The sequence below is a fragment of the Lichenostomus cassidix genome, chromosome 4, assembly GCF_008360975.1.
Source record: "Lichenostomus cassidix isolate B80296 chromosome 4, HeHo_3.0, whole genome shotgun sequence".
NCBI lineage: Eukaryota > Metazoa > Chordata > Aves > Passeriformes > Meliphagidae > Lichenostomus > Lichenostomus cassidix.
Window position 1 is genome coordinate 640022 of NC_139484.1, and position 21245 is coordinate 661266.

General features: G+C 40.5%; 1 protein-coding gene across 7 annotated transcripts in view; it reads right to left on the reverse strand.

Annotated features, from left to right (window-relative positions):
* The window catches only part of INPP4B (inositol polyphosphate-4-phosphatase type II B), a 317054-nt gene that overhangs the window by 89232 nt on the left and 206577 nt on the right, over positions 1-21245 (reverse strand). For all 7 annotated transcript variants that reach the window (XM_085057498.1, XM_085057499.1, XM_085057495.1 and 4 more), the window contains one exon: positions 5490-5620. In XM_085057498.1, the coding sequence (XP_084913624.1) occupies positions 5490-5620 (131 nt within the window). The remainder of the gene's footprint in view (positions 1-5489; positions 5621-21245) is intronic.

The following is a 21245-nucleotide window of genomic DNA, read 5'->3' on the forward strand; positions in this document are numbered from 1 at the left end:
TTAGGCTGCTCCCTAAGATTAGTAAATTAAAATAATAATTTAACATAGATGAAGAGCTGTGGCTAGCACAGGTCTTTCTCGTGAGAACATTCCATTGTGTTTTATAAACAAAGATAAAGTTTGGATGTTATTAAAAACAGTGTCTCGAGACTTGGACAGTTCAGGCCTGGCCAATCAGGCCTAGTGGGAGGTTTCTGGCTGACCAATCTGGGTGACCTCTGAAAAGTCTATATATATTGAAATCAAAATAATAAATTTCCTCTTTCTTGCCACACTGAGAACTCAGGTCTTTTCTCTGCTAGCGGCTCAACAGCGACAAAGAGCAAATGTAGGAAGAAAAGCAATTGAGAGGAATCAAAGTTTCAGATTAGATAAGAAACCCCAGTGTCCAGATTGAAATCAGGAGCTGTTGATGACACAGTGGGAAACCTGCATCTGAAAAACACAGAAGACAAACAGGGGAGTAGTAAAAGCAACTCAAACTATTAGAAAATAAATGAGAATAGTGCAGGGAAGGAGATTGTAAGTAATTAGGAAAGAGAACAGAAAGGGGGCAGATTTTTTCTGAGAATTCAGCTGAGACCAAGTTCAAAGCTTAAGGACTGATAACTGGATGTGAGACAAGGAAACACTGGCTAAATAAGAGGAGCATGAGTTGGCAGCAAATTAAAAGGAAAGGTGAAAGAAGAGTAGGAGGGAGAAGAGCCTGCTCTCAAGAGTACACTTCTGTCCTGTGCAGAAGCACAATACCTGCAGCACTGCTGAATTGTGTTATTTGTTTTCTCAGGGAAGACCTGTGTAGCAAGGTCCTTTCCCATCCAGTGCCAGAAATACACTGGGTAAGAACCACCTGCCTGATATCAGGTACTAGATTTGCTCAGGTATGAGATCTATGCAGTAGAATTAACATTTCAAATATGCATTTACCAATAGCATCCATACCACAAACTAACTTTCAGAATAGTCTGTTTTTAAGTAACTTGGTAAGTTTCATTTAAGAACTGAAAAAAAACTTACATTCCTTCAATTAAAACAGTTCTTGTCATTACTGTTGCAAGATCAAACTCTTCAAAGTTAGGAAATACCAGAATATAAATGCAACATTCATCTGACAACCACCTGAAGAGGAGCTGTGAAATGGGATTCAATAACATATCACATACCAGCTTTTCCCAGCTCATTGAATGTTCAGTATCTTTGCTGCTCATTTTAGAAGCAGTGATTCAATATCATGTTTCCAACTTTTATTTCAGTGTTTATTCAGGATTTAAACATGCCACTCAAACCTCCCTCAAAGTCAAGGTTACTAGTTTCCTCAAACCTGTCTACTATATGCATATTAACAGCCTCTAAGGCTTTACAGATTTTTAGACAATAATTTTAATTGGCTGAGTAAAAGGGTTATTTTACCCATCCTAATGTCAGAAAATAAGAATTAAATAAACAATGTATCAATATAAGAGATGGAGGAACTTGTCCTGCAGAACATTCATTATAATGCAACCTCATATTCCGTTTTGGAAGCACAGCTCCCACTGCGTGAAATTGCGTCCATAAGTAGCAAGCACCTCTGGAAAACAACTCGTGTCTAGTGCCACGCTTCTAAAAAAAAAGCAACACACACCAACCCCTTCTCAAGTGTGACTTGCCTAGCGCCACACAGAAACTTTGTGACAGAGGCAGGGGTAGTGTTCAGCTCTTGAGAGCAATATTCAATTGTATTAACCTTGAATGTCTTTTTTTCTCCTTCTAGGACTGGGTGAATAATAGATTTTTCAGTTTCATGACTGAAACAGAAAAAAAAGTAAAATGGGGGGTAAGAGAAATCATTTGGGGACGATTTCAGGCCTGAAACAAACAATTTTCAGAGTTCTGCTCCCTCCCAATATCACCAAATCTGTGGTTTAGATTCAGCTGAAATTATTGGGGTTTATGTCACCTAACTCTTATAGCTTCCTGAAATGTTTCCTTGCAGTAAGAATCCTTTGCATTCTCTAAAATTCTCACATTATTGGGTAAAAAAGTGTTTGCCAAAACAACTCAGATTTGAAAGTCTTAATTTTCTTAAGTCTCCATTTTCTGTAAATATGCTGCAACACCAAAATTGCTGTCTAATACTAATATGGTCTCTGGATACTTCTACAGCAATCTCTCAATTTCAAGGAGAAATTAAGTGGTCTCCTAACAACAGCCTTCTCCACTAAATTCCACAAATAACTCAGTTGAGTGTGAAGTGGGTATCACTCAGAACATGTGACTGTATTGGAGGAACATGGGAATATTTTGGAGAATTTCATTTGCAGATGCTATCTGCTCTTCTGAACACTTCAACCCAAACTCAGGCAATATGCTAAGATGAAGTAAGACACCTGCATAGGCTGAATTGAAAAGCAAAATTGTTTTTGGCATGTGTTGAAAAATGTTGACCTTAAAAGTCTGAATTAAAGTTGCCCTCACATCCCTAATCATAGCAATTTCTACTTCATAAGTACTTGAATTTCCAGTCTCTACAATGTGCTCTCAACATAATTATTTGTGTAACTGCAGTTCTTGTCATTAAGTCAAACAAATGTCTGGTTTGCTTTTCTTATCAAAGAATATAATCTTGGTTTTGGAAGTTATAAAGTACACTATTTATAGAGAAGAAAGAAACAAGTTAACACTTCCTGATTATTTCTCTTCTTTGCTACAATTGTTAGGTTGCTTCGTTCTCTGATAAATGTCCCTACTCTTCTTTTGTATGCGCTGGCTCTGTCCTCCTGGATAATTTCAGTTTCTACTTCATTTCTCTCAAGGTCCACTTCATTTCTCTCAAGACCCAATTAAGACAGCTTCTTTCACATTATCAACCCTTTATGAAGTCACTTGGCACAACACAGGTCTTGCAGTGTTTATGTGTAATAGATTATATTGTCTATTTTTTTTTTAATCTCAAAAGATCCTTTTAATATTTTCCTGCAAGTTATAGTTATTACATTGATTCCTTCATTATCTGCATTTATTGGCTTGCTTATGACACTTTATGGAGTGCTTTCAAGATGTAATTAGCCAAAGATTGAAAATACATCTATATATATTATATATCTATACATATGTATAATTTAAAACAGAACCACAGGAAATTTCATACTGGGGTAGATAGTAGTCTGCCAAAATCAGAATTAGAATACCCTGATGATGGCAAACAATAATAAATACAAGAAGTTATGCTTTTGCAAACGGAATGCAAATTATTACACAACATTTAGGGCAACATATGAGATTTTTCCCCACCCCTACAAATATTTAAGCTGTTGATGAATTGCTCCCAATAAGCTTCGTTTGAGTTAGAGACTGGCTTTTCTTCATACTCTAAAATAGGATTTTTCCTTTCCTGTGGCCAAGAACACTATCCCTGAGCAATCTGGAATGACAAATACCATGCTCAGTCCTATATTAGAAAATATTAGCTAAAGGATAAAAGTACAGCTTTAATGCCTATTTTGGTAGGGAAAGATTTGTGTCTCACCTAATAAATGCAATAGATTCATTATAATAAAACCAAATGCATCCAATTAACTATAAAAAGAATTTTTTCTACTATGTGTTTTAGTTGTATAATGAGCCTGATTGCTCCATTTCTCAGTACACACACAAAGGTTACTTTGGAATATGTAGAAAGCTAGAAGTAATGAAGAAAATACTGCAAATACTTCATAAATATTTTCCAGGTATTTCACAAGATGTTATCATCACTTCTACCTGTATTTTCACAAATATTCATGACCATAATGTACCTTTCTCTCAGAAATATTCCAGTGTTTATCTCTGACATGCACTTCTATGCCTTCACACACAAAATTATAGGAGCAAAGCCACAGTGGGAACATCTAATGGTGAAAGGATGGAGAAATACAGCATTTAGAGGCAATAAGCATTGGCAACATGGTCATCGAAAACACATCTCTGAGATGGTGATTGTGAGGACTGCTGTTAGAAATCTGACACTGGCAAGAAAGCAGCAACAATGTCAAGGCCTTTGTGGTAATTTGGAGCACATGTGTCCATTTCCTTATGGAACATCTCATAAACTGGGCCAGGAGAGGGGAGAGAGGAAGGCACACCAGCAGGAAGTGGCAGAAAGGCCTGCTGTATACAGGCAGAAAACTGTGCTTGATCAAAATACAGAGTGATCCAGGAAATTATTCTGGTAGTCTTGAATAACAGAAAAGAATTATGTAAGCTCCTTGAATGATTAGTGAATAATAAAAAAAAAAAAATCAAAAGAATAATTACATTGTTCTGCAGACATTTCATGTTCTTTTTGTGAATAAGAAATTCTACAGGAGGAAAAGATCAGCTGTCTTTTCTGCACATTTGTCATTGATACTGTTTTATTCCACTGGCATGTGGACACTGTGGTACGTTCTAGACCCTGACCACAGGATTCTGTTGGATATTAAGGGAACAAGCACTCAGCGCACATCAGAATCCAAGACTACCATTTCCACATGAGAAAGAACAAGGCAGCACTTACTGTTCCTTCTGGACTAAGGATATATTTGCACTGCCCATCCCATATTAATTCTGTGCTTTTCTGGCACAGTGTGGACAGAGACCACTACTACACTAAGGACATGCATGGAAATCTCATGAGGTTTAACAACAATCAGGTGCTGCACCTGGGGCAGGGCAAACCCTGATATGAACCCAGGCTGGGGATGAGCAGATGAAGAGCAGCTCTGCCCAGAGGGACTGGGGGTGCTGCTGGAGGAGAGGCTGTACATGACCCAGCAATGTTAACTCACAGCCCAGAGAGCCAAACGTGTCCTGAGCTCATCCAGAGCCACAAGGGCAGCAGGGGCGGGAGGGAGGGAGGAGATTCTGCCCCTGTGCTCTGCTCTGCTGAGACTCCACCTGCAGTGCTCATCAGCTCTGGGCTCCCAGCACAGGAGGGACATGGAGCTGTTGAAGTGAGCCTAGAGGAGGTCACAGAGATGCCTAGAGGAATGGAGCACATCTCCTTGAGGAAAGGATGAGAGAATTGGAGTAGTTCAACCTGGAAAAGAGATTTCAGGCTGACATAATTGCAGCCTTCCAGTACCTGGAGGGAACCTACAAGAAAGCTGGAGAGGCACTATTTACAAGATCATGTAATGACAGGACAAGGAGCAATGGCTTCCCACTGAAAGCGGGGGATTTAGACTAACTCTTAGCAAGAAATTCTTTCCTGTGAGGGTGGTGAGGCCCTGGCACAGGTTGCCCAGAGAAGCTGTGGATGCTCCATCCCTGGAAGTGTTCAGGGCCAGGCTGGATTGGGCTTGGAGCAACCTGGTCTAGACAAAGGTGTCCCTGCCCATGGCAGGAGGGTCGGAATTTGATAATCTTTAAGGTCCATTCCAATCCAATTTTATTCCCTCTGAATATGCCAGCATTTCATAGCTAACAATCTAGTAAATTCTTAACTGTCCCAGAAAAGAGGCTACTTCCATGAAATCACAGACTCCTACCTGTATGCTTCCCAAGCTCTGCAAGAATGTCCTGGTACATGCTCAGCATCTGATCACAGTGAGCAATCACACTTTTGCGCATGTTGTCCCAGTGAGGAGCAAGTTCTCCCAGGTCTTTAAGTTCTTGATTCCTGTACCAATAGGCAAAAAGAGAAGGCACCAATTAACTCATTAATCTATTAAAATTCATCCAAATTAATCTAAAACAAATTTGTTAGAAAACATCAGAAATGTTTCCTAATTGAAATAAAATCTGTTTACAGAATGGTTTTAAGATCTGCTTTTCATTTCTGTTTTACAAGTACACAATAAAGAATGCCAGTGAATAATGCAGTAATTTTGTGTTCAAAACTCATCTGGTATAAATGCAGAATCCTACAAAATTAAACACTCATTTTTTCATGGAGGTAAGAAGGCTTCCAGGCTCCAGAGAGCTCTGTTCACAGCAAGTAATTTTTTGTGAATATTAAACACCATTGGAAAGAATATAAAATTTGCTTTTTTCCCAACACTTACAGCATAGTTGTTTTGATGCACTACTCTTTCAATACGTTCATTTACGTTACAAATATATTTCTAGTAGTGTTTCTACAAGTCAGTTTAACCAACACAGCAGCCCTCAGCACATTTCTTTAGCATTCAAAACAAAACACACACACGCAAAAAAAAAGCCCAAAACCCACACCACCAGTTCCCTAAAACGTCATGTCCATCCTTACAGTGTTCATCAGGTCAAAACAGCAGTACTATCATAACCAAACATGTCACTGGAAATCCAAAAGGAAATCCAAAAGGAAATCCTTTCGTAAATTTTCAGTTTTCCTGTACACTCTTGAGAGCTGAGCTGAGTGAAATAGAGATCATTTTCACTTCCTGCACAAACAAGGAAATTTGTCAGGGTATACAATTTTGTTTATTTGCATTAGTTACAGTACCCTGGGCTTTCTGTTTGGTTCTCCCACTTGCAAAATAAGTTTCTCCTATATCTATCCCAAAGACACTTTGTGGGACCTGCTTTTAGGGAAAATAAGAGATCTTGAGTCGGCAAACATCTGGAATTGTGTAGGAGAAAATTTTTGCAACACAACCAGTTTTCCTCATTTTCCTCGAAGAATCAAGGAGAGGGTTTCACTGAATTCTTGGAAGTCTCCAAAAAGACTTCCAGGGGACAGCTCTTGTTTACAGAAAAATTACTGAGCAAAAAGGAAAAATATGGGAAGAAGGGGTGGAAAGAGAGAGAAAAAAAACAATGAGCCTGCAGCACATTGATAAGTTCACTTATCACAGCAGATATGACCATTAGTCAAAAAGTCTTAAAATTATTTCTTAAACAGAACCTCCACACACTGGTACAGTGATGTTTTCCCCATCATTATTATTTTTGCATTAGTGTGAACAGTATTAGAATAAGCTACATAGGCATAGCCTGCTCCTGATGAACATGACAAGCAAACCCAAACAGATTGCACTGGAAGCAGAATTAAAGCATTTTGTTTATACATGTCCTTGAAAGCATGAAAATGGAAACAAAGATTACAACACAGGAACTTGTTATATCATCATAATGACATATGATTTTTTCCATCTAATTCATCCTGAAGCCAAAACAATTCAACTTTCCTCCATCGATACTAACCGGCAGTGTTGTAGCATAAGAATAATCTGCAGCGAAAGGATAAATCCACCATTTTCAATGACCACTTTTCTTGCCAGTGTTTAGATGCTTAATGTGAGAAGTCCCATTAAACTAAAATCTCAGGGCTTTCTTCTCAGAAAAGTGTGTAAAATTTGTCAAGGTATACAATTTTGTTTATTTGCAGTGATACTATTTTGGCCCTTAATATTTATGGTGTCTAATTTAATAGTTTTAGCAACCATGTTTTCACTTGCCTGGTTTCCAAAACCTTACTGCTCCTTCTATGTGGGAATACAGTATTCTATCCCAGAATTGTAGCCCTGCCTCTACCTAAGCTCATGCCTGGAGTTGCTGGTCTCAAGCTGAAGTTCAACAACATCAGGAACAGAAACCTTTTATCTCAGACTAAAAAATCCAGCCAAGCCCAAAATCTTGTTTAAGCAGTTGAGTATGAGTTAACTCCACTGACACCAACAGCAGGGGGAAGGGGAAACTCAAGTCCCTCAATATTAACTTTAATAGGTATTCAAGAAATATCAAATCCTGCCCCCATTACTCGTTACAAGATATATATTTGTTTCATCTCCGAAATATGTACAAATCACTGATGTAAAAATTCAGCTTCTAATATGTCACAAAAAAGACATCTACAAGGCTTAAAAAAGTAGCACTATGTTGTGCTAAAGTAATTTAGCACAAAGTAGTGCTCTAGTTCTATAGCCATCTAGAACATATGTAGCATGAAAACGTCAAAAACTACCTTTTCTGAATTGTTTTTCATTTTTAAATACAGTAAAATAAAAAATCACGAGACAACATGACATTATGACAGACTCTCCTTCAGAAAATAGCTTCATTGCACACTTTCTATCTTTATTATTTTTTCTAATGGAACTATAGAAGACAGAGGATTAAAATGTTATTTATGTCTTGGGTTTTTTTACAATTTGTCACTGCGGTTGTTGACTCAATTCAACTCTGAGTTATGCATGAAAAAAGTATTGTCTTTTCTATAAACTCCATCAACATTAGTCCATAGTACCAAGCTTTATTATTATTATTATTACATGAAAGGCCTCTTGTAAAACTAAACAGAGTGGAAAAACTGTAATTTTTTAATATTTGAAAGTTTATAGTTCTTGCTAATACTCACAATTTAAAAAAAATTTCATCTATTTTGATAATATTATAATACTTATATGATAACTTATTTCATTGAATAACTTGAAAAACACACTTCAACCAGTAATTGTATCAAAAAACAATTGTGCTATAAAAAATAATTATTTAAAATAGATATTGGTTCTACAAAGGGCAAATCAGTTACTGATCCAAATTTTGAATGCAGCCGTGGAATTTTGAATAGCTCGTCAACTGAGCAGGAAGCTCAGGGAAAACTGTGTGTTGTTAAAATAGAGCTACTGATCATCTTATTCCCTCACTCCAAATCTTTTCTCGAAGTCTTTTCCAGGTAATTGCTCTCATCACCATGACAGAGCTTGAGCTCAGCTTCAACTTAAGCTCATCTTACCAAATGAAATCCAAGCTTTGACTACAGCTGTTTGTCTTTGTCTTTCTGTTCAGCTCCTCAAACTGCCTCCTGGATAATCTTTTCTGTCACTGCCCCATGGAAACTCCACCCAGGAGCATGTCTTGGCTTCCACTGCCTCCTCCCCTGATTAATCAGCTATGTTCCTTGGTGGCCTTGGCATCATCTTAACCCCATTTGTATCTAACCAGAATGTGGATGTAAACAGTCTGTTCTATTCATCATTCTCCACCTTAAATATTAGCTAATTGGCTAATTTTAAGTCTGTTTTAGGTACATTCTGGTTTTCACATGCATTCTTTCCTTTGGTAGACTAATTCTGTTCCAAGAAGTCCATTTTCAAGGAATGGTTGAGAACCCAAGGCTCAGATGAATATGCTACCTTTGATTTACCAACTCATGCTTTTTTAATTTTTTGCTTTTAAGAACACTTTAGGTATTTGATTATAATAAACCACTAAAAGTACCTGAAAGAAGCACAATGAGTTCCCTGTATTATTCAAGTTGGTAATTTCTCCTTAAAGAGCTCCTGCTTTGTGCCATGCACTCTAATAACAACAGGAACAGGAAAAGACTTGCTCATCCCTTTAGATACAACAGCTTAGAAGTCTTAAGGAAACATATTCAATACTAAAATACAAACCCCTGATTTCTGTAAGGAGCACTTTGAATTAGTAGTATGCATCATGCTGCAAAATTATTTGAAAGTCCCAATACTGAAATCATGTTTCAAAAAAACTTGTTTTTTTTAAACTACCATCAACAGTTCAGACACCATTGAGGAATTCACAGCGAAAACCTGTGGTCAGTGACAATAAATCAAAATAAAACAAAACATCAGCAAGATGTTAAGATGAGCAAGAGGAGTGAGAAGGGGGCAGTCCCTCAAAGAATTTTCTTTTATCTAATTACTCTGTCTCAGAAAAGGGAACAGCAAAAATAGCCATTTGCATCATTAAGTACACAGCACAAATTTTGACAAATTGAAAGATGACAAATTGAAAAGATTAGTGCCATTAAAAGAAGAGAAGATAATTAACAGAATATATGATAAAAGCACTTAAACCAAAAATGCTGTATGAAGATGAGGTAGAAATTTCTTATATATACAGCTTCAAAAATCCGATGATGCAATTTCCAGTGAAGCAAACATGACAAATTCAAAACCTAAAAATGAAAAGATTTTGGCCTCCACCAAGCAAAATTAGCTTCTGAAATCTACTTTTGCAAGACATCAGAAGCAAAGAGCTTAGCAGAATTCAAAACAAGATGAGACATTTTTGCAGATTATATTTGCAAAACTTCCATAATATTAAAACAGCATCAAAATTCTGAATATTTATCAAACAGAAGCTTTGGAGTAAATATACACCAGAAGCTTTGGGATGTATCTCAATCACTCATAAGTAAAGGAAGCATAGAAGCTTCTTAGCTTCTTTCTAAGGAGAGGAGCACAGAAATTATTTTTCCTAACAAAGCTCACTTTAAACTATATACGTTTATGGATAACATTTTTTTTTCCCAGAACAGAAGCAGGTAAAATTACTCTCATGTTTCTCTGCTACAAGTTATGCTCCTGTGATATATAGGCAATAAACCCAGACAAACAATATAATATTCCCTCCAGAAATAAAAGAATCGTAGTCTTTTCACTATATTGTTTCCAAAACAGACAAATAATTATTAAGGAGGAGTTAATCCTTTCCGGGGAAGCAAAAAAGAAAAGAATAAAAGCATATTTTTCTTTCTTTACTAATAATTTTCATTTAGAATCTACTGAAAGGATTTGCCATTTTTGTCTTACAGAATTTTCCAAAATTATTCCAGGTTTTGGTAAACCTGACCTGACAGGCAACTAAAAACTATAGTGTAGGGTGTGCCTGCCTTTAGCATGCCCTGAACACTTGTTTACAAACAAACAAACAAATGGGAAAAAAAGAAAAAGACAAAGCAAACAAAACAGAAAAAAAATCCCAGCAGAGCCACGAGCAATCTACCCATCCCAAAAAAGCCAAGCCAACATATTCTTTAAAAATATTTTAATGCCTGTTTTCCTGTATATATGAGAATAGACTGGGGTTTGCAAAGCCTTGATAATATTTTATGCTGTTCCTAAGAGCTGAAATGTTTAAGTTCCTTATTAATTTCAATCCACCACCACCCCCTTTTTATGATACAAAAGTGTAGACAGTATATAAACTAAATTAAACTCATTTCCCCCTTCCTGCCTTAAAACCCTCTCCCTTCTATTCCTGCTTTAAACTCTTTCCCTCCTAAACTCTCTCCCTTCCTTGGATATTAAATTACTTGGATTTATCTTTCAAAGACTGTCCTAGGTTGCAATGTAGATGTAGTTAAGTATTCTATTACCACCAGCTGTGGGCCGTTAGCTGCTATCACCTGCTAATGACCCACTCCGGATGACAGGCAATGGGCCACCCGTTAGCTGTTATCACCTGCTAATGACCCACCCCGCATGACAGGCAATGGGCCATCAGGGACCCACCGTGTGACTCATGGACTTATCTCATCCCATTGTGGGATGCTCTGCCCAGGAGGGAGGAACCAGGTGTTCCCACCTGGATATAACCTGGCCTTGGAACTGCCTGAGCTAGCCCTGTCTACTGGGTTCCCAGAGGACAAGAGCTACCACTGGATCTTCAGCTGGAGACTAGACCTTCACAGGATCACCGCTTCAACTGGACTACTTCAGTCGGACTGCTACTACCACCCTAACAGGGTGTTAGGTTGTATCTGACTTTGTCAGTGCTTTTCCTTGTATTATTTCACTTATTTTTAATTTCAATCTTGACTTGTGATCTCCCACTGGTTTGTTTTCAAACCAATACATATTTTGGCGCCCAATGTGGGGCACGACCTGGGGAAACTCAGAAATCCTATCACCATGATGCTTAGCTTATCTATATGGGTACTGTATCTTGCTCTCTATATTTTTCCTCAAATGGGAAACTATCTGCCCGTCGTATTGCTCCTATTACGATCAGGGCATGGCATGAAAATTGCTCTATTGGTTTATTATGCCTATTGCATGGTAACCTGTGAGGCAATGAATACCATTCGGAACATATACTCAGTTTTGTCTTCCTGGCCTAATCTGAGCTGCTACGTCTGGGACCTCCTCAGCAATCATACCCAGCCTCTAGGGTTAGGAGGAGAGAGCGGTTTCTTCCAGCATTTCTGCCCAGGCACAGCCATCTTTGACAATATTGAGTTCTCTCTTGATGCTAAGGATGGCATAATCTTCCTGTTAGTTCAGTTTTCTTTTTTCTCTGCGACCAGCACCATGTACCTCATGCTGAAGAACAGAACAATACTTTGTCTTCTTGAGGAGGAGAAACTAAGCAAGTCAGCAGGCAAGAGGAAAAGAACCAAAAAAGCAGTCAACGTCTCAACACAGACCATCACCAAATCAGAACAGCCAAAGCCAGTAGCAGTTGCCCCCGTCCAGAAGAAGAAATCAAAGAGCAAATCAGTCCGCATAGCGACTGACGATGATGCGGCAGGACCATCTCACCAAGCAGAAGAGACAGAGACAGAGATCATCACTCGCTCTCTATCCCTGGGGGAGCTGCGTGACCTACAGAGGGAATTCACCCGGCAGGCAAATGAGTCCATCCTGACCTGGCTGCTCCGCATCTGCGACGCCGCAGCTAATGACACCATTCTGGACGGAAGTGAGGCCAGACAACTGAGATCCCTGTCTCAGGATGTGGTCATTGACCAGGGGATTGGGAAAACCCAGGAAACTCTCAGCCTCTGGCGGCGATTGCTGGCAAGTGTACGGGACAGATATCTCTGCAAAGAAGACCTCCAGATGCACCAAAGAAAATGGAACACAATAGAACAAGGTATCCGATGCCTGAGGGAATTGGCCGTGCTAGAGATCATTTTCTCAGAAAACGAGAGATTCCCCAAGAGCCCAGATAATGTCCAGTGCACTTCACAAATGTGGCTAAGATTCGCGCGGCTCGGACCAGAGATATACTCTCGTTACCTGGCAACACTGCAGTGGAGGGAAGGCGAACACAAGGTGGGCGTGTTAGCAAACAAACAGAATTTACGAGGACACTGTCACCGCTCCACTACGCACCCAGGTCTCATCGGTGGAAACAAACCTGGCCGAGCAAGTCCGGAGCTTGATTGAAGAGAGCCACCAGAAACTAAGGAAAGAGCTCAAAGAAGGATTTTTCCATGCCACACCGAAACCAACCAGAGTCTCTGCCATCAGGAGCAGACGTCCCCCAGCCAGGGACAGAAGACAAACTCCACGACGTGACCTCTGGTTTTTCCTACAGGAGCATGGGGAAGACATGAGAAAGTGGGATAGGAAACCCACCTCCTCCTTAGCAGCCCGGGTACGTGAATTAAAAACAGAAACATCCACTTCAGGAGGCTCATCTAGGTACCACACTGCCCCAGTCTCTTGTGGACAGAACCCCAGACAAAACGGAAATGATAATATGACTGATCCTCTTGAAGGGACCTCAGGAACACATTTACAGGAGAAGAGCATCATGCACCAAAAACAGGATTAGAGGAACCCTGCCTCTAGCCAGGTAGAGGAAAGGGATAACCGGATCTATTGGACTGTGTGGATCCGATGGCCTGGCACGTCTGACCCACAAAGATACACGGCTTTGGTTGACACTGGCGCTCAGTGCACCCTGATGCCATCCAGGTATGTGGGGACCGAATCCATTTCTATTTCTGGGGTGACAGGAGGATCCCAGCAGCTGACTGTACTGGAAGCTGAAGTGAGTTTAACTGGGAATGAGTGGCAGAAACACCCCATTGTGACTGGTCCAGACGCCCCATGCATCCTCGGCATAGATTATCTCAGGAGTGGATATTTCAAAGACCCAAAGGGACATCGCTGGGCTTTTGGGATAGCAGCCATAGAGACGGAGGACATAAGACAACTGAATAGCCTGCCTGGTCTCTCAGGCAACCCATCTGCTGCAGGACTACTGAGAATTGAAGAACAGCGGGTATCAATTGCTACAGCAACAGTGCACTGCCGGCAATACCGCACTGACAGAGACTCTGTGGCCCCCATCCATAAGATGATTCGGGAACTGGAGAGCCAAGGGGTGGTCAGCAAGGCTCACTCACCCTTTAACAGCCCTATATGGCCGGTGCGTAAGTCCAGTGAAGAATGGAGACTGACGGTGGATTACCGTGGCCTGAATGAAGTCACACCACCACTGAGTGCTGCTGTACCGGACATGCTGGAACTCCAGTACGAGCTGGAATCCAAGGCAGCGAAGTGGTATGCGACCATCGACATTGCCAATGCCTTTTTCTCCATTCCTCTGGCAGCAGAGTGCAGGCCTCAGTTTGCTTTCACCTGGAGAGGTGTGCAGTACACATGGAACCGACTGCCCCAGGGGTGGAAGCACAGTCCCACCATCTGCCATGGACTGATCCAGGCTGCACTGGAAAAGGGTGAGGCTCCAGAACATCTGCAGTATATTGATGACATCATTGTGTGGGGGGACACAGCAACGGAAGTATTTGGGAAAGGAGAGAAAATCATCAGAATTCTCCTGGAAGCCGGTTTTGCCATCAAGAAGAGTAAAGTCAAGGGACCTGCCCAAGAGATCCAGTTCCTGGGAGTAAAGTGGCAAGACGGACGGCGTCAGATTCCTTCTGAGGTCATCAATAAGATCACCGTGATGTCTCCACCAACCAACAAGAAGGAGACGCAAGCTTTCCTAGGCGCCATAGGCTTTAGGAGAATGCACATTCCTGAGTACAGCTAGATCGTGAGTCCTCTCTACCTCATAACCCGCAAGAAGAATGATTTCCACTGGGGCCCTGAACAGCAGCAAGCCTTCACCCAGATCAAACAGGAGATCGCTCATGCAGTAGCCCTTGGCCCAGTCAGGACAGGACCAGAGGTAAAGAATGTGCTTTACTCTGCAGCCGGGAGCCATGGTCTGTCCTGGAGCCTTTGGCAGAGGGTGCCTGGTGAGACCCGAGGTCGACCACTAGGATTCTGGAGTCGAAGTTACAGAGGGTCTGAAGTCAACTACACTCCCACCGAGAAAGAAATCTTGGCAGCTTACGAAGGAGTCCAAGCCGCCTCAGAGGTGATCGGCACAGAAGCACAACTTCTCCTTGCACCCCGACTGCCAGTGCTGGGGTGGATGTTCAAGGGAAGGGTTCCCTCTACCCACCATGCCACTGATGCCACGTGGAGCAAATGGATTGCCCTCATCACGCAGCGCGCCCGTATTGGAAACCCGAATCGCCCTGGGATTCTGGAAATTATAACAAACTGGCCTGAAGGTGAGACTTTTATATTATCTTCAGAAGAAGCAGAGGAGCAAGTAGCACGTGCCGAGGAAGCACCCCCGTATAACGAGCTGCCGGAGAGTGAAAGACGCTATGCCCTCTTCACTGATGGTTCCTGCCGAATTGTAGGCGCAGATCGGAAATGGAAAGCTGCAGCATGGAGCCCCACACGACAAGCTGTACAGGCTACCGAGGGACAAGGTGGATCGAGTCAGGTTGCGGAGCTTAAAGCCATCCAACTGGCTTTGGATATTGCCGAATGAGAGAAATGGCCAAGGCTCTATCTCTACACTGACTCCTGGATGGTAGCCAACGCGCTATGGGGATGGTTAGATCGCTGGAGAAAGGCCAACTGGCAGCGCAGAGGAAAACCCATCTGGGCCGCCGAGATTTGGCAGGACATCGCCGCCCGGGCAGAAAAGCTGACCGTGAAAGTTCGACACGTGGATGCACATGTACCTAAGAGTCAGGCTAATGAAGAGCATCGTAACAACGAGCAGGTGGACCGAGCTGCCAAGGTGAAAGTGTCACAGGTGGATTTGGACTGGCAGCACAAAGGAGAATTATTTCTAGCTCGTTGGGCCCATGATGCCTCTGGTCATCAAGGGAGAGATGCAACATACAGGTGGGCTCGTGACTGAGGGGTGGACTTGACCATGGACAACATCTCACAGGTCATCCACAGCTGTGAGACTTGTGCTGCAATCAAACAGGCCAAGCAGGTGAAGCCTCTGTGGTATGGGGGACGATGGTCAAAGTAAAGGTATGGGGAAGTATGGCAAGTTGACTACATCACCCTTCCCCAAACCCGCCAAGGAAAGCGTGCTGGCCATGGTGAAAGCAACCACAGGATGGTTAGAGACCTACCCTGTGCCTCATGCTACTGCCCGGAACACCATCTTGGGTCTGGAAAAGCAAGTCCTGTGGAGACATGGTACCCCTGAGAGAATCAAGTCTGACAATGGAACCCATTTCAAGAATGGCCTCATAAGCACCTGGGCTAGAGAACACGGAATTGAATGGATATACCACATCCCCTATCATGCACCAGCTGCCGGGAAAGTTGAACGGTGCAACGGACTGCTTAAGACCACTTTGAAGGCACTTGACGAGGGAACCTTAAAAAATTGGGAACTGAACTTAGCAAAGGCCACCTGGATGGTTAACACAAGAGGTTCTATCAATCGAGCTGGTCCTGCCCAGTCCAAACCTTTGCACACAGTGGATGGAGATAAAGTCCCTGTGGTACACATAAGAGGTTTTTTAGGAAAGACTGTTTGGATTAGTCCCACCTCAGGCAAAGGCAAGCCCATCCATGGGGTTGTTTTTGCCCAAGGACCTGGTTATACTTGGTGGGTGATGCAAGCAGATGGGGAAACCCGTTGTGTACCACAAGGAGACCTTATCTTAAGTGAGAACTCTGTAGATGGTAATAGAATAAGGGGTGGATAATGTCCTAGGTTGCAATGTAGATGTAGTTAAGTATTCTATTACCACCAGCTGTGGGCCGTTAGCTGCTATCACCTGCTAATGACCCACCCTGGATGACAGGCAATGGGCCATCAGGGATCCACCGTGTGACTCATGGACTTATCTCATCCCATTGTGAGATGCTCTGCCCAGGAGGGAGGAACCAGGTGTTCCCACCTGGATATAACCTGGCCTTGGAACTGCCTGAGCTAGCCCTGTCTACTGGGTTCCCAGAGGACAAGAGCTACCACTGGATCTTCAGCTGGAGACTAGACCTTCACAGGATCACCGCTTCAACTGGACTACTTCAGTTGGACTACTACTACCACCCTAACAGAGTGTTAGGTTGTGTCTGACTTTGTCAGTGCTTTTCCTTGTATTATTTCACTTATTTTTAATTTCAATCTTGACTTGTGATCTCCCACTGGTTTGTTTTCAAACCAATACAAAAGACTCAACATCTTCAAACAGCATGATCATTTAAGATTAACTCTATGATTTGCATTTAATAGTAGAGGATAATTCTCCTGTATCAGACAATTGCAGAGTCTCAAATTCAGTAATTCTCAGAAATGGCATCTGTGAAATTTAGACTTCTATCCTAAATTATATTTTAGTAACTAGTAACAGTGTCTATAATTGTTTTAGGGGATTTTTGTTCGGTTGTTTTTTAATTTTTATTGTTTAATCAGAAAACAGTGGAACAAGCTTAAGACAATATTGCTTCAGTTCCATGGTATGAGCAAAAACATTTTACTTTCACAGTTTATATTTAAAACTTTATTACATTCTTTCAGGTTGGAATCATATGTGTGGCAAGATTAATCAAAATTAGTTGAAGTATTACTCAACCATTTAAACATTTTGTGCATTCCTGTTATCTTTTTCCCCCCAATTTTTTAATCAGAGTGCATCATTTAAAACAGAGTAAGGATCTCTATGACACAAGCAACATCATAAAACTGTACAAGGCTTTTTTAGTCAAACTAATGCCTTAAGTGACAGGACCTGACAAAATTACAGCCAAGTCCGTGCTATTAGAGCCAAAGATAAGTACTGCTAAGTTCAAAACCCTTAGCTAATAATGTAGAAATTCAAATTATTTTCGTGATGACAGAGTTTGAGTGTGTTAAAATAACTATAATCTTGAGAAAAAGGCTATTTTTCACTTCAATTTCTAATTTTTTTCACTATATTGTAGGAGGCTCTAATTTGCTCAGTATGAACTTTTATAGGGCATGCTGTGCACAAATATAATATCTGGAAATCTTTGCAGTCTTTGCTAACTGGTGCTGAATGATTTCTCTGGAGTCTTATGTGTGGATCTTGCAAAAAAACCTTTTTTGAGAGGACAGTCTCATTAGAGAATGTAAGTTAGCATTTTATAGATTTTAGCACTGCTGAATTCTAGGTAATGCTATGTAGAAGTAACTATTTCCAAAAAATCAGGTGATGTCACTCCATTCCAATGCAGTAGAACTTTAAACACCCAAAATCAGAGTAAAATCCGGCAAATTCTAGTTAAGTCAGCTGTGAAAGGTCCTCCAGATTTTCACAGAGGCCATCTTACCCAAAATTAGTTGTGAACAGTGAAATGAAGAGGACAGAGAATGATGTAGTGTTCATTCATTACAATATTTTATCCTTTAGTTTATAAATTAATGGGTTTTAAAACTGGTCTTGTCTGAGGAGGGCAATTGCCTGAAAACTATTTACAAAATTCAAGTTACACTTAGGTTCATACACTTACGTTCCTCTATAGAGTAACTGATGGAGAATAAGAAGAGAAAGGTTATCACATACTTTTGATGTATAATGGGGTAAATACTGCATTTGTTCGTATTTTAGCTACATTTTACTGACGGGTTTGGGAACTTCTCAAGTGTTGAAAAGAAGGTATTTATGGGAAACAATGCTGAGAAAGTCCTTAAGTGGATAGGCATGTTAACAGTGCCTCTCTTGAACATGGTTGGTTTAAATACCTTCAAAAATCATGGTGAGTTTATCCCAAATCACTTCTATTTAATGCTATCACCTCTTATCAAGATAACGGTTTTGCAATTCAACTGCTCAAAACCAAGTCAAGTAAAAATTGACATCCAAAGGCCCAGAAACATCAAAGCCTACTCTCAATGTATGGCATTGCTGCCTGGGGCTCCATTTCTCCGTAGAAGTTGTGTAATAAGTGGAAGTAGGAAAACATGTATTTTTCAGAGTGTGAACTTTGTCATCATTCCATAATGTCACATGAAAGAAATAAACAACCAGACTGCACAGATTTACACCAAAAAAAAGCGCCTTGTGACAATGGGACAGGACTATAATTTCTGATGCAGAAGAAAGCTTGAGTATGTGCTTTGTACTATGGAGAGGGGCTTTAAGTTCAGTAATTTATCTTTGAAATTTGTTTATGAGTTGGGATCACAAACACCACAGGCCAAATTCGAGTATAGCTGGACTCTCTTTTCAGCCAAATTTCTTGCTGTGCTGATCCAGTTACACCAGTTGTATCTACAACTGCAAACCTCAATTATATAGATCAATCAACTTTCTGAACAACTACTATAAGCTAAGTCTTTTTAATAATCATTAGGTTCAAAGAGCTACTTGGTTAATCATGCATGGCACACATAAAATATCTGGGCCAGATTTGTGTGAAGAAATATGAAAAACAGGAGAAAGGGTTCATTGCAATGCCTTGAAGAGGAAACAGAAATAATTTTGCAATAAAAACCAGCAAAGCAGACTTTATGACCCCTACTAGAACAATAAAAATTACTATATAGCTCCTAATAAAACTTCTTCCAGGGAGGTTTGAAGGATAAAATCTTTAATGCATGCATTTCTTTAAAAACATTGTTACATGCTGAAACCCAAAATTAAATACCCTTAGAGGTTATGTATTTCAGAGCATCATGTTGGTAAATGAAAGAGTTTGGTTAACAATGAACATTGGAGTTTTATGAAGAGATAAACAATCTTAAGAGCTGTGAGAAAAGGGAATTTACACTACAATTTATAATGAATACTGAATAAGATTAACACTTACTTGCATATTTTTATAGGCAATTGCTTCAGACCTGACTGTATCGAAGCCACAATCAGAATAAAATGAAAACAGCTAAGTATGATAAGATGTGGCCTCTGAGACAAAAATATTTATCCTTTTACACAAACTGGGGGGAAAAAGGAGGAGAATACTTCAGAAGAGAATAGCCTGGAGATGGTGCAGTGTATGTTCTGAGTGAGTTCAAGAGCTGATGTAGTAATATCCTCCTCACAAGTTTCACTAGATTACAAGTGTAAGGACTCCACAAGAACACACATCTCTGCAATTATTTCGAAACGCTAAGCCCAGACAAAGCTGAAGCTCCAACCCACACTCTTACATGATGATAGATGACAGAGATGCCCTTATCTCCACCATCTGCTAGTATTCTACCATGTGTTGTTGCTCCTTTTGCTGAGTCTTATGTCCTCTCTCAGACTGTATCAATCACTTTGTCTCTCTTTTTTCACACCCACATTTTCAACTAGGCTTGAACAGTTTAACCGCATTGGCAGTCAGGAAATTCAGAAGCACTTGCCTCAATCTTTGAGCAACTTTTACTTCTGTTTCTTTCTCAAATCTTTTCTTTATTTTGCTAAGGAGGAAACCCCATTGTGGTGATTTTTACTATGAGTTTATCCAGGAAGGTGAATTCTATAATATGAAATAACAATAAGGGCTATTGCTTGCATTATGCCTTTGGAGAGAATAATGCAGTAGTATTAAAAGTGGTTAAAGTAATCCTCTAACATTGAAAAGGCATTTACCCCTGGGGCAAATGAAAACATAGGAAGTGCATGAACTGTGCAAGTCAGCATAATCTATTTTTATTGCTTACTAAAAAAAACCTTGCACATAAGTATTCTCAAACAAGATGAGGCCATAAATGCCTAAACACAGTACTAAATGAATAAAATAAAGTATTATAACAATTAATAGGATTTTTATAACCCATCATCACCATGTGTAAGTATGTATCAGTCCACTGACTTTATTAAAATCAAGATTCCAGTCTCCCACATGCTGTTCTATTGGCATAAAAAGATCACACAGTAGCAAGAGATGGCGTGAATAAAAATGAAAAGAAGCTCCGTACTGCAGGACAAAACCCTCTGTAAACCACAACAGGAAGGAGCTGCCTGAAAGTGCACATGATGGCTTCGGGATGCAGCATGGGGTAAGTACAGTGTTACTCTTACACATGACACCAGATGCCCATCTATGTGTGAAGCAACTTTTATGAGGAGAGAGACAACATCATCTACATCATCAATTATCACTGGAAAAAGAAGACATTGTCTTCAGGGTAGCCCTGGACTACTTAAAATTATGGGTTTCCCCACAATTGTATCAGCACAGCTTACAAGGATTAAAGGACAGGCTGCCATTTTAATCCCTGCAGTGGGAAATTAGACATACAAAGGATTTTGGGACACCCATGTTCCCTATCCTCCTTTTTCCCCAGGCCATACACATTGCAATGATTCTCAGACATCTCTCCTGATTACAAGGCCAAACACGAACAAAGGTTTCAAACAACATTACTACAGTATCCTTTTCTTATGCCAACTAGTTTACATTAGCTAGAGGAAAGTAATTTTTATTCTCATTGCTCCTTTATTCACTACAAACCTGTCATTTTTCATTGCTTGCACAATGTTTCTCTATAATTAGCACTACCCAGCCACATAGCCAAACACACCACAATGTTGTTCACAGACTTATCATTTGCTG